At 38.3% G+C, this 12,980-nt stretch overlaps 1 protein-coding gene across 1 annotated transcript in view; it reads left to right on the top strand.

The window, feature by feature from the left end:
• Positions 1–1,619: 1,619 nt before the first annotated feature.
• The window catches only part of LOC139644888 (ryanodine receptor 2-like), a 70,575-nt gene continuing 59,214 nt past the window's right edge, over positions 1,620–12,980 (top strand). Inside the window, exons 1-17 of the mRNA XM_071520420.1 lie at positions 1,620–1,667; positions 4,253–4,372; positions 5,299–5,403; positions 6,403–6,477; positions 6,602–6,680; positions 7,094–7,206; positions 7,731–7,854; positions 8,268–8,364; positions 8,453–8,527; positions 9,099–9,255; positions 9,472–9,636; positions 9,813–9,934; positions 10,739–10,922; positions 11,018–11,153; positions 11,286–11,381; positions 11,624–11,742; positions 12,162–12,295. Coding sequence (XP_071376521.1) covers positions 1,620–1,667; positions 4,253–4,372; positions 5,299–5,403; positions 6,403–6,477; positions 6,602–6,680; positions 7,094–7,206; positions 7,731–7,854; positions 8,268–8,364; positions 8,453–8,527; positions 9,099–9,255; positions 9,472–9,636; positions 9,813–9,934; positions 10,739–10,922; positions 11,018–11,153; positions 11,286–11,381; positions 11,624–11,742; positions 12,162–12,295 — 1,949 coding nt within the window. The remainder of the gene's footprint in view (positions 1,668–4,252; positions 4,373–5,298; positions 5,404–6,402; positions 6,478–6,601; positions 6,681–7,093; positions 7,207–7,730; positions 7,855–8,267; positions 8,365–8,452; positions 8,528–9,098; positions 9,256–9,471; positions 9,637–9,812; positions 9,935–10,738; positions 10,923–11,017; positions 11,154–11,285; positions 11,382–11,623; positions 11,743–12,161; positions 12,296–12,980) is intronic.

Genomic DNA, 12,980 nt, shown 5'->3' on the forward strand with positions numbered 1-12,980 from the left:
TAATTAATTCATTCAATAAAGTATTCATGATTAATTGAAATTGAAGTTTTTCAACCTGATAAGTCATTACATATGTCTTTAAATTGCATTTTTCACCATATGCAATTATTTAACAGATGCCAAATAAAATACTGTATGATTGGGAGAAGATATTGGTGAAATGAGTTGTATTTGTTGTATTAATGGATTGTATAAGCATTATTCGGGAAGCTAATTTGAAAGCGCAGCTTCACAAGCTACCAGTTACTTCAAATTGACAAAAGAAGTTGAACAACTGTGCAAAGCCAAATAAAGAGAACTATACAGTAGCTTTGTCAACTTTGTGTAACTTTGTGAACAAGTTGTTAAAACTAAAACTAAATGATCATATCTACATCTGCAATGTCATATAATACAAATTCACATGACCACAAAAATATCACTGATCAGAATATTAACAACAAATTTATTTTATTTGAAATACAGTAGGCTACAAGGATTTTTCACTGTTTATAATGCCCAATATGCTGTCAGCTGCCTGCCAGAAACAAGTCTGGTCTAGCAAATATTCTAATCTGGATTTGCCACAGGAAGAAGAGGAATGTTCTTTCTTTTTGTATGTATTGTCCATCACTTCACTTTCACTCAGTCTAGACCTTAACCCAAACTAAACAAATCAATCTGGGTTCTTCACAGAAAAAAAGAGGAAGGAATGTCAACTTTCTGCTGTATGTAAACCTAAAATAAATAAAAATGGTCTTTGTAACATCTGACTTGTGCAACCAAGACAATTAAAGGAGTAAATTAAAAAACTGAAACTTAAAACCTTTTCAGACCTTTTAACTACAAGGCCATTACAACAGTCTGAAGAGTCAACTGAATTTGTCAAGCAGAATGTCTTATGTACATGACACAGGATCAAGACATGTGAGGCAGGGAAAATAAATAAATACATTATACATAAGGACAAAGTGATTCCCTTCTTTTCTTTTAGAGCCAGAAACACTTGGCAGTTGCAGTGGTTAACTAAACTAAATAACTAATAACTAAATATATAGCACTTATCTGAAAGCAGAGTTTACAAAGTGCTTTATAGAAATAGTCAAACACAATGCAGAAATAAAAAATAGGAAACACCAGAGAAAACAGATTAAAAGAGGAAAGAAAGAAATCTGTAAAATGAAATGAGATTAAAAAAAAACCCCAATTACATCAAATTAAATCGAGAGAAGTGCCTTTCAAGAAGTGATTTAAAAGATGATACTCAATTAGCTTCAGTTCTTCAGGCAGTTCCACTGTTAATTACAGGTAGTGAAAAACACTCCCCCAACACACGTGTATTAGTATCCACATAACCTTCTCAATGAGCACAGCATTCTATTCTATTCTATTCTATTCTATTCTATTCTATTCTATTCTAGTGTGGTTTAGTACAGTCTAATGTAGTCTATTCTATTCTGTTGGCATTAACAAATTGATTTTTTACACTCATCATTGATACAAATATGTTGAGTAAAAAAAAAAAAGTTCTAGCGTTTAGGCTCCGCCCACCACGGCATTCCAAGCGTCCGTTATGTCTGAGCCTCCTACCGTCGCCACACCGTCTGTCCCAACCACACTTTGTTAGCTTGGTTGAAAAAATGACCGACACTTCCGAGGGCGAAGATGAAATCCAGTTTCTGCGAACGGTGAGTCAGTGAGTTACCCAACTGAATACAACTAGGCCTCCATTAACCTAAACTACAGTCAGTTAAAAAATAATTTAGCTCAGGATGTTAAATGGGTAACGTACCTTCCCTGCTAGTGATGGTGCTCACCTGTTTGAAGCGAGTCAATGAGTTATCATGTCACATCTTTAAAAGTTCGGATTTTTATTGATTAAAGTGATGTTTTAAACATAATATGTTGGATAACACTTTGTTTGGATAGTCCAATGTTGACTCAGCTAGCTAGGCTATCAGGTGGCAAAAAGTAGATGTTCAACAAAGTGTCCCTTGCCTAACGTATTTGCTGCATCTTTACAGACTATCATAGTCACTATGCAACCTGACCTCATTTTTAAACCTAAACCAAACCTTAACCCTAGCCCAGACATTGAATATTTACTACTTTTCACACTATTGTGTCACCTGAAACTCAGTAGACATTTTAGTGACACATTATAACGTTAGTCACTTCATAGTAAGTTGAGTATCAGCATAAAATGTGACCTTATGTTGCAGGCACAACTCTGTCAATTAAAAGTTGTTGATTATCTAAAAACATTTTCCTTATTTCTGATTTGTGGCACACAATTCATCCTTAAGTAGATAACATCGGCATCATTTTCTCTATCTTAGTCAAAACCTTGCTATGTTTGAAATTATTTTGTTTAATCACTGCCAGACAGCCAGGTACAGTAAAGGAAGCTCACTGATGGCTTTTATTTTTAACTTTTATCATCTTTGCTGCAAGATCATGGAGGTTCTTATCTTTGTTCCCTAGTAGTGAGTCCTCCTCTCACAGCTTGTTATCTTTGCCCTCTGATAAGGGAGAGTGCTGGATGAAGATGTAAGACACACACACACACACACACACACACACACACACAGTAAAAAATACAAGTAGTGGTGATGGAGACTGGATCCACACTTGCCAAGCAAAGATGGCATCCAGTTTGTGCCAATATCGGCACACGTTTTATACTATTGAGATATCTCCTCATAGTTATATTAACTTTACAGATTGACATATAAAATATCATAAATGGGCTTCAGTTTCTAATCCAAATGAAGCCCTGTGGAAGTCTTGAGTGAGCTGCATGAATATTTGCATTTCCAGCACCCAGGACTCCCAACATTTGGGTAATGAATTGTGAGTTAGTGCACTTTCACCGCCCAAATGTACCTTGAAGAAGAGCCATGTCCTCCAGCCCTCTGAATTTCCCATACTGCCTCAGCGTTGGGAAGTGTGTGACTGACTGATTCCAGAGTGCTGCTGATATGGAGAGTGGGCAGGAGGGTGAATCTGGGGTCAGACATTGCAGTATCACCCCAACATGGTGGCATGCAGCCTGGGTACAGAGAGGTGTTAGTAGTCCTGGTTGGACAGTGGAGACCAGTCGTCTGTTCTCCCTCTCCACGCCGTCCTTAAATAGATTGTGGAAATTGTAATTCCTTTGACCTGGTTCATTCGGCATTTGAGATAAAGATAAGAATGAATTTCAGTTGTGCGTGATAGCAGGTGTGTGTGTCCATGCTTGTGTGTGTTTGCTTGCATTTGTGCTTTTATGCATAGTGTTTGTGTAGCTCTACATGTATTTACAGTAGGGTCATACCAATTTGCTTATATATCACGCCGATATTGGCTTTTTATTAAATGTCAGATATCGGTCAGTCAATTCTGGCCACAGCAACACAAAATCAATGTGTAAAACCTGCAATTAAATGTTATTTTCTCTGCACGTTTTATTTATTTATTTTATTGTTCAGTTGTGTTTTTTGAAAATTAGTTCTTCACTTAAACGCGTAATTTATCCCAGAGTTTCCCAGAGGTCACCCTGCCTGTAAGAGCTGCTAACCCACCTAAAATAATTGTATTAGTGTTTAAGGCTGGGTATTGGCAAGGACCTCACGATACGATACGTATCACGATACATGGGTCATGATACGATTGTATCACGTTACATTGCGATACGATACATATTGCGATACATTGCAGTACTCTACATAATTTACCGAAAATTTAAAAATAAAGATGAAAATACAACTTGCTGTGTACCACCTGGGTAGTCTAATATGTACATCACATTATATTGATAACTCAGTGGACAAATTGAGTCAAAACTATTTAATTCAAAGGGATTTGAGGGAAATTTAAGGACATTTTAAATCTGTTTAAAACATGAATAATTTTTTTTAATGTATCAATACGAGGGGCTGGAAAATCGATACAGTATCAAGGAAAAAAATATTGCAATACTCAGCTGTATCGATTTTTTTTGCACAGCCCTAGTGTTGTTGTGTCCCTATGGTCTAAATGCTGTTTCAGAGGCTTTTCCATACTGACAAGAATAAAACTCTGGGGGAAACACTGAATACATGTAGGCTAATTGTTTAGCATGAAAAAGGTCAGATGTAAGATATTGAATATCAGCTATCGGTGACTTAAGTCTAAAAATATTGGTTTACTTTTACACATATGTCAAAGTGGAAATCTGTAACCCCTATGCACAAGTGACTTTGTGTTTACTGTGATCTATATGTGTGTGCGTGTGTGTGTGCTGCCTGGTCAGGGGGACGAGGTGGTTTTGCAGAGCACCTTCACCTCCCAGCAGGAGCTTCTGAAGCTCTGTCTTGCTGCTGAGGGCTTCGGCTGCAGACTCTGCTGCCTGGAGCCCACCTCCAACTGCAAGGTAAAGAGATCCAGCTCACACATCCTCATTCAACATCATTACCAGAGCAGTTTGATAGTTGACCATCTCTCTTGGAATAGGAAATACAGTCCATGTTGATGTTTCAGCAAGCAGTAAGCAAGATGACACAAATTCATCAATAAAGAATTTCTGAATATTTGACCCATACAGAAATATCGTCTATAAGTATGACTCTTAGATATCACTAAACAACCAAGATCTTAACTTAATTTAGAAAATTATGCAGAACATCAACAATTGCTCTGTTTATATTAGGGATGGGACGATATGCTTTTGTCATGATACAATTTGATACGCAATATGGGGTTCACGAATTGATACAACCACAATGTAATGTAATAAATAAAAGTTCAGTGACAACAAAGTATGACTGTGCAGAATTAGGTTTATTTCTGAGACAAATCTTTCTAGCAATGGCATTTGCTTGCCTAAATGTAAACAACAATTAAAAAATGTCATTACAAAGTGCAAATAAAATAATTTTGATGGAGAACTTGGAAAAGATTTAGCTAATTCACGATTCATTTTTCTACCTTACGAAATGTATTGTCACATTTTTGTATTGTGATATATTGAATTTCGATACATTGTCCTATCCCTACTTTATATATTTAGGGGTTCAAGCATGTAGGGCTGAAACCGTATTGTTTTTGTATTGGTTTATTATTATCAGTCTTCTTCTGCCTCGCCTAAGTTTACCATTAGATGGTACATCATAGAGACATGCCATTTGACACAATGATAGATAATAGTGGTCATTGCTGGCCAAACAAATATGGCCTCAATCGACCTAATGGGGGCGCTATAATTAAAGTTCCAAAATGTAAGCCTTTGTAAGGGAGTAACTCCCTCACCGTAAGTCCGACTGATGCAAAACTATTTTCTGTCTTTATATTTTTCACTAGAATGTTCCACCAGATCTTTCTGTGTGCGCCTTTGTCCTGGCCCAGTGTCTCTCTGTCCGAGCCCTGCAGGAGATGCTGGCCAACAGGAATGACCAAGCTGCAGGGGTGAGCTTTACTTCTCTTCTCTTCTCTTCTCTTCTCTTCTCTTCTCTTCTCTTCTCTTCTCTTCTGACCTGATGCAATCCTTTCTTTCCTATTTGAAATTCATTTGCTTTGGGCTTTTGTGTTACAAAGTACTATATCTTAATGAATAATACGGGTGTCATCAAGTAGTTTGCTCATCTCCAGTGGCTATCACTGACTTTCTATTTACCCCAGGCAAATCAAGGTCCCTCCATTGCCTTAGCATACATTTTTAATTGAAATTGACTTATCTCTTTGCTCCCACTGCATCTAAAACATACTCCAGAGACTTAATTTTTGTGTGTTTTTATCACTATTATTGTGACTTTCATTCCATCATTCGTGCAGGATAATCTCTTGGAATTTCAAGATACTTCAAAAAGTCACACTCAAAAATCCTGGCATGTGGCCAGTTTTGCCATTTCCAACTACATAGCGTGTGCCAGTAGAAACTGATCTCAAGTCAGCCTTAACCCTCTCTGTAAATAGAATTGACTATAATACTATTTGACTGTTATACTATTCAGTAAATATTGACTCAGTGTCTTCATCACTGAGACATGCTCATGATGAAGGGTTGTACAAATACATTAACTTGAACTTAAAATATTGACTAAGACTCTTTAAATGACTGTATTGCAGTCATTGGGAGCCACAATGTTAACAGAATCCGATAATAAAGCACTGACAAATAAGCCATCTGCAATGGTGAACAGCTGGTGTTTATTAAAGTAACAAGCAAACATGGTAGCATGAGAGACACATTTTATGATGCTGGCATGTTCCTTGAAGTTGTTCTGTTCTGTATTCTTATCTTCATTTCTTTTATATTTGCTCTATTCTGTTCCATTCTGTTTTTTCTCAGTCGTTTCTATTTGTTTTAGATTTATTTCTACTCATTTCTATTTGTGTCTTTGAGTTTATTCACTCTTCGCACTACATGTGTTTTCCTGTAATGTGCTAAGTGCTTGTGTTTTGCAGGCAGGACTTGGAGGTGGCAATCGTACCCTTCTCTATGGCCAGGCAGTGTTGTTCCAACACTCATACAGTGGCATGGTGAGGGATCTTGATATACCACAAATAAAGATGAGACAGTTTATTTTTTTCTTCTTCCCATTATAGGATGTGATAAGAGTTTTTAGCGTCGAAATATGTATCCACTGTTCATTTTTACCCCCAGTATCTCAGCTGCTTATCATCGTCTGACTCTTCGACTGATAAGCTGGCATTTGATGTTGGTCTGCAAGAGGATAAAACAGGTATTTGGTGTATTGGACCTTTTTAAATGGGTGTTAACAAATTATAATATTAGTCACTATCTCATTGGGTTTTGTTATGCTGTGTACTTTTCTGTATCTACAGAGATATTCACACATTTTTTACCACATTCATAGTGATATAACTGATATAAGGCATGTGGAACTACACAAACTTTTTTATGTATTCTCTGTATGTGTTTGGTGTCTTGGACCTTTTTAAATGGGTGATAACAAATTATAATATTAGTCACTATCTCATTGGGTTTTGTTATGCTGTGTACTTTTCTGTATCTACAGAGATATTCACACAATTTTTACCACATTCATAGTGATATAACTGATATAAGGCATGTGGAACTACACAAAGTTTTTTATGTATTCTCTGTATGTGTGTGTGTGCATGTGTGGTTCAGGTGAGGCATGCTGGTGGACGGTCCACCCAGCATCCAGACAGAGGTCAGAGGGTGAGAAGGTACGTGTTGGAGATGACCTCATACTGGTCAGCGTTTCCTCAGAGAGATATCTGGTGAGTCAGTTCATATTTTAGGTCAAAGTTCAGAGTTAATTATGCCTAAATGACATAAACCATGCTTAAAGTACTTCCCATTTGCAACATTCTGCACGTACTACCTCAAACGTCAAGAAACACCCTAACCTATTTAATATATACCATGGAATTAAACAATAATAGTCTATTTATAGAGGTTGTCATGCCATATTATATGACATCCAAAACTTAAAAAAAGAAACAATGCTAATTTAAATTTGAAGTTGATAATTTGAATATGGAATTGAAAATTTAGGATTGCCATCTCCATTCCATGGGATACTTATGTCTATTGTACCTCTTCACTTCTGAACCATGCAGAACCAGACTACCTGTTACACCTCCCTGTTGTTGTCAATCTGTTGTCTGTGTATCCTTTCTGCCTGTGATGTGTTCAGTGATTAAATAAACTAGTAACTATGTACAGTAAAAGCTATTTTAGGAGAACAATCAGGAATTTAGTTTATAGTCATTTTTGTCACTGCGATTTTGTTTGTTCCCAGCACCTGTCCTTTGGCAGTGCAGTCGACAACAAAAGCCTTAGTGGCAGTCTGATTGTTGATGCAGCCTTCCAGCAGACTCTCTGGAGTGTCGCTCCCATCTGCTCTGGAGGTGGAGTTGCTCAAGGCAAGTTTCTTTTCTTGCACTCTCAACATATTTAGAAACAAACCATTGATCTATTAAATCATATGTTCTGTCCAAGCAATCTGTTTGTTCAAAGAGGCATTTGAGCAATGTTGAGTGTCTTTCTACTAATGCAAACTGATGTTGGGAATGAGCCAAAAGCACAACTACACTGGTGCAATTCTTTAATACATAAGAGGGTGTTCTTGACTATAATTAAGCAGACTTTGATGATGATCAGTGCAAGAGCTGTACCTATAAAGTACACCATCTGTTATATGGTGGCTATAATAATTAGTCTTGTTTAGATAGCAGTTATAGCCACCAAATAGCTTGTTTCCAAGATGTGAATTAAGCTTATTCCTGAATTAAATGTTTCATTTAGTGGAGATATTCTCTGGTCTCTCAAATTCTAGGATACCTGAAGGGGGGAGACACACTGCGGTTACTCCACGGCCACAGTGACGCGTGTCTGACCATTCCCTCCACAGAACAGGGGGAGGAGCTACGGAGGTCAGTTAAAGAGACTTGTCTACTCTCATACAGGCTCGACAAATCAGTGTCCTCTTCTTCTGTGGTAATGTAGTCTTTCTCCATTTAGGATGATGCATTATGAGGTTGGAGCAGTGTCCAGTCATGCCCGCTCTCTCTGGAGGCTGGAGATTCTGCGTGTTGTGTAAGTATGCATGGAATTTAATGATCAGCTCACTTACAATTTCAAACTTTTAGCCCCTTACATAGGCAGAAAGGTGTTCGAGCTCTACAGGTTCAAGCCTATTATTTGGAAACCCCATCAAAAATTTTATTCAATTTTGCATTGTTTCATGAGTAAAATTTGTTTTGCAGAGGGTCTTAAAATAAAAGACAAAACAAAAAACACAAATATAACAAATAGTCACATCATGTACCCTACCATCAAACAACAAGAAAATGCCAGTTGAAAAGGCTAGAGAGGGAGTCAATATCAAATACTGCGAACACTGCTGCTGGTCACTGTGCCCAGAATGACTCTTTTCACCGTTTTCTGTCCTCAAAGGCTAATGTTAAAACCTGAATGTTGTATATAGAGATTCTGGAACCATATTTACCACCTCTGGCCTAGGATCGAATCCTACCAGAGTCCTGTGTCTCCCCTACTCTGTGTTCCTCTTGGCCTCTCTACCCTCTCAGTAATGAAACAATACGAAAAGTAGTGGACTGGCCAGTTTCCTTTTAAAAAAGAAAAAAATGATATTGATGTTTCTCAGGTGGAGTGGTAGCCACACACGCTGGGGGCAGCCCTTCCGACTGCGCCATGTGACTACTGGGAGGTACCTAGGTCTTACAGAGGAGAAGGGCCTGCATCTGGTGGAGCGGGACAAGGCTGACGTCAACACAACCTCTTTCTGCTTCCGACCCTCAAAGGTCAGGGGTCACATGCCAAAGACTGGACTTTTTCAAGTCTGTTCTGATTAGTACACAGGCTGAAATCCAGCATAGAGAGGTTTTTAATTCAATGGTATGTTTAAGTACAGTTCTAAGCAGGTGTGACACACCATCTTGAAAGCACATCTGTTTATGATGTGTGTATTCTAACTAATACTTTTTCATATGGTTTGAATTGACATTCTCTGCCTATAGGAGAAGCTTGACTATGGCACAAAGATGGATGTGGATGGCATGGGGACCCCAGCGATCAAGTATGGAGACTCCATTTGTTACGTCCAGCATGTAGAGTCCGGCCTGTGGCTCACCTACCAAGCTATTGATGCCATGTGCGCCCGCATGGGAGGGGTGCAGCGAAAGGTAAACCATAAGAGTCAAAAGTATTAATATGTGAGGGAATCATCGTTGATCTACCAGAAGTGTAAGGCTCATTTTTTGTATTGACTGCCTTGTTGTGATGTTGTAAATGTACTAAATGACAGTATAGCATACTGTGTGAACCAAGATAAAATAACGGAAAATTATGTTCTTTCTAGGCCATTATGCACAGCGAGGGTCACATGGATGATGGGCTGACCCTATCTCGCTCTCAGAGGGAAGAGTCTCACACTGCCAGACTCATTCGCAGCGCTGTTCTCCTCTTCACTCGCTTTGTCAGGTATTGTAGGCCAAGACCCTCCAGCAATCCTGGATACCTCAGCCCAGAGAGGGACATGGTTACACAGACGTGGTGGTAGCTCAAAAGTAAAACCGTGAAGTAGGGACTAAAACAGTCTTGCAAAAAAGTATGTGCAAGACCAGAGTGACTTTATAGCACAAGCCTGTGGAAATGTTCTTGTGGTATACTTATGGTACGCGATCTAGGTATCACAGAACAACCAAATTCTGTAGTAAGGTACCATAAGTCCTATGGTGGTATACTGCAGATGTTACCACACACCACATGTGAAATAGTAGTGTGCCACAGATCTTATGGTACATTACCACAGAATTTGGTTGTCTTGGAACACCTTAAGCAAATATTGTAGGAATACCTCAAGAACATTCTCAAGTACCACAGGAAAGTTTACCCAAGTACCACAGGAAAGTTTACCCAAGTACCACAGGAATGCCAAAGTGCTTATGGTAGCACTCAGATGGAGTAGCATAGTAAAGTCCCCCACATCTGCAACAACATACTGCATGTGCCTCCACTAGCTGGGATTGATTCCTGCTAGAGGTTTCTGTCCTGTGTCTCCACTTTTCCATCACTATTGCTGTTTTCCCACTGTATAAATATAGAATAAAACTACTAAAGAGTACCATGGCATAAGTATCACAGGAACACTGCTATTACTGAACCAATTCCCACGGTAAAGTACCACAGCTTCTGTAATTGAAAGCTAGACAGTCATCTCATTAACGGAGTTTAAGCAACACTGATGTTTTGTTGCACATTCTTTATCCACCTTCTTTTTTGTAGGAAACTGGATGGTTTTATTCAACAAGGAAACATCCCCTCTGTCAATCTACCAATGGAGATAGTGTGGTTTAGTCTGCAGGATCTAATTGGCTATTTCCAGCCTCCAGGGGAGGGGCTAGGCCATGAGGACAAGCAGAACAGCATGGGAGCCCTAAAGAATCGGCAGAACCTGTTTCAAGAGGAGGTAATTCTGAATGAATGAATGAATTTGTCCTGTTTGTGATATGCTAGTCATTTTTCTACATATATAGCTCTCGTATATTCCGCCTTTCTTCTCAGGGTGTGATAGGTTTGGTCTTGGACTGTATCGACCGTCTACACCAATACAGCAGAGCTTCTCATTTTGCTGAGGCTGCTCAGATTGACACAGGGGAAGAGTGGGAGAACATCCTCAACTCTTTCTATGAGTTACTGGGTGAGAATTCACATGCATATCCAGACACTGAAAATGTTTTTATTGTCATAATTTACAAATTATTTTGTATGAATGACAGGTTATGTTTTATGTAGTACCTAATGTGAATTTTCCTGCTGTTTTGCCCTTCAGCTGCTCTGATCCGGGGGAATCGTAAAAACTGTGCCCATTTCTCAGGCTCTCTAGACTGGCTGATCAGCAGGCTAGACAGGCTGGAGGCCTCCACTGGTTGGTTGGATTTCAATTAATCCTGCAATTTGCAATTTGCTAAACACTCAAAAGATAAAAAAAATGTTGATCTCTATGATGTTGATTACATACAGCATGATTTTGTTGTTGTTTAGACATCATCTACATTATCATCCCTGTTAATTCACACAGACTGTAGATGGCATTCGTTAACCCATCATAGGCGTATGCAATATACTCAGGACATTTAATTACCAGTCATACTTTTCTGTCATGTATAGGAGTCTTGGAGGTTCTGCACTGTGTCCTGGTAGACAGTCCTGAAGCACTCAATGTCATCAAAGAAGGACACATCAACTCCATCATCTCTCTCCTGGATAAACATGGACACAATCATAAGGTACTGTGTGCAAGGTTTTATGTGTATGTGGGGTATGTATGTGCATGTGTTTGCTTGAGAAAAGGTGACAGTTAATATAAATGCTTTATGTCTTTGGGGAGCAAAATAACCAATTACTGGCATGTAGTAGCTCACCCAAATTTAGCTTTCTAAGAAAAAAAAATTATGACATTGGGTCATTTCAAGAAATGCTGATTCTACTGTAAATTATTAAGCATCATATATATTACTTTTCACACTGGACGTTTTATTTTATGCACTGATGAAATCTATGGAAATGTATTGATGCCAAAGATGCAACGATGCAAAAGTATGGGCACATCTGAGCCAACAGTTTTTCATCCGTCCCCTAATGTGGGATCATAGCCATGTGTTTATTGAGCCGTTCCTATATCAGATGCTGACTGGTTTTGTCCCAGGTGCTGGAGGTGCTGAGCTCTTTGTGTGTGTGCCATGGCGTGGCGGTGCGGTCCAACCAGAACCTCATCTGTGACAGTCTGCTGCCAGAGAGAGACCTGCTGCTCCAAACACGCCTGGTTAACCAGGTCACCAGGTACACTTTGGATTGATTTCTATAAATATGTCTGCTCTGTTCTGTTGTAATCTGTTCTGAGCCATTCCTCTCTGTTGCATTCTGTGCTGTTCTATTCTGTTTTACTCTTTGCTTTTCTTATTCATTTCTTTTATTTTAGATGTGCTTCTGTTTGTTTTATGTTTCTTTGTTTCTATTCATTTCAATTTGTTTGTATTTGTGTTTTAGTGCTGAAATGGTTAGTCGATTAACCGATTAGTCGATTGACAGAAAATTTATTGATTATAATTTTGATAATCGATTAATTGATTTAATCATCATTTATCAAGTAAAAATACCAAACATTTGCTGGTTACAGCTTCACGATTGCTAAGATTTGCTTGCTTTTCTGTTTCATATCATTATATAATGAATACATTAGGGTTTTCTTGGCTGCTGCTCAGACTAAGTAAGTAAAATTAAGACATCACTGGGCATTCGTCATTATTTTTGATAGACTAAATGATTAATTGATTAATCAAAAAAATAATCAGTAGAATGAAAATAATTGTTAGTTACAGCCCTATTGTGTTTATTCACTATACACAACAAGCAGTCATACAAAATGTATACAAAATTTATGAAATATTGAAAGACGTAACATACAAACATACAAACAAAAAATTTCAAATACTTCCTCTTTGAGAACCAATTAAACATGGCTGTC

Source organism: Centroberyx affinis, unplaced genomic scaffold (assembly GCF_046629955.1).
Source record: "Centroberyx affinis isolate AG114_WGS23_722 - 3 ecotype Tasmania unplaced genomic scaffold, CSIRO-AGI_Caff_v1 ptg000801l_1, whole genome shotgun sequence".
Taxonomy (NCBI): Eukaryota; Metazoa; Chordata; class Actinopteri; order Beryciformes; family Berycidae; genus Centroberyx; species Centroberyx affinis.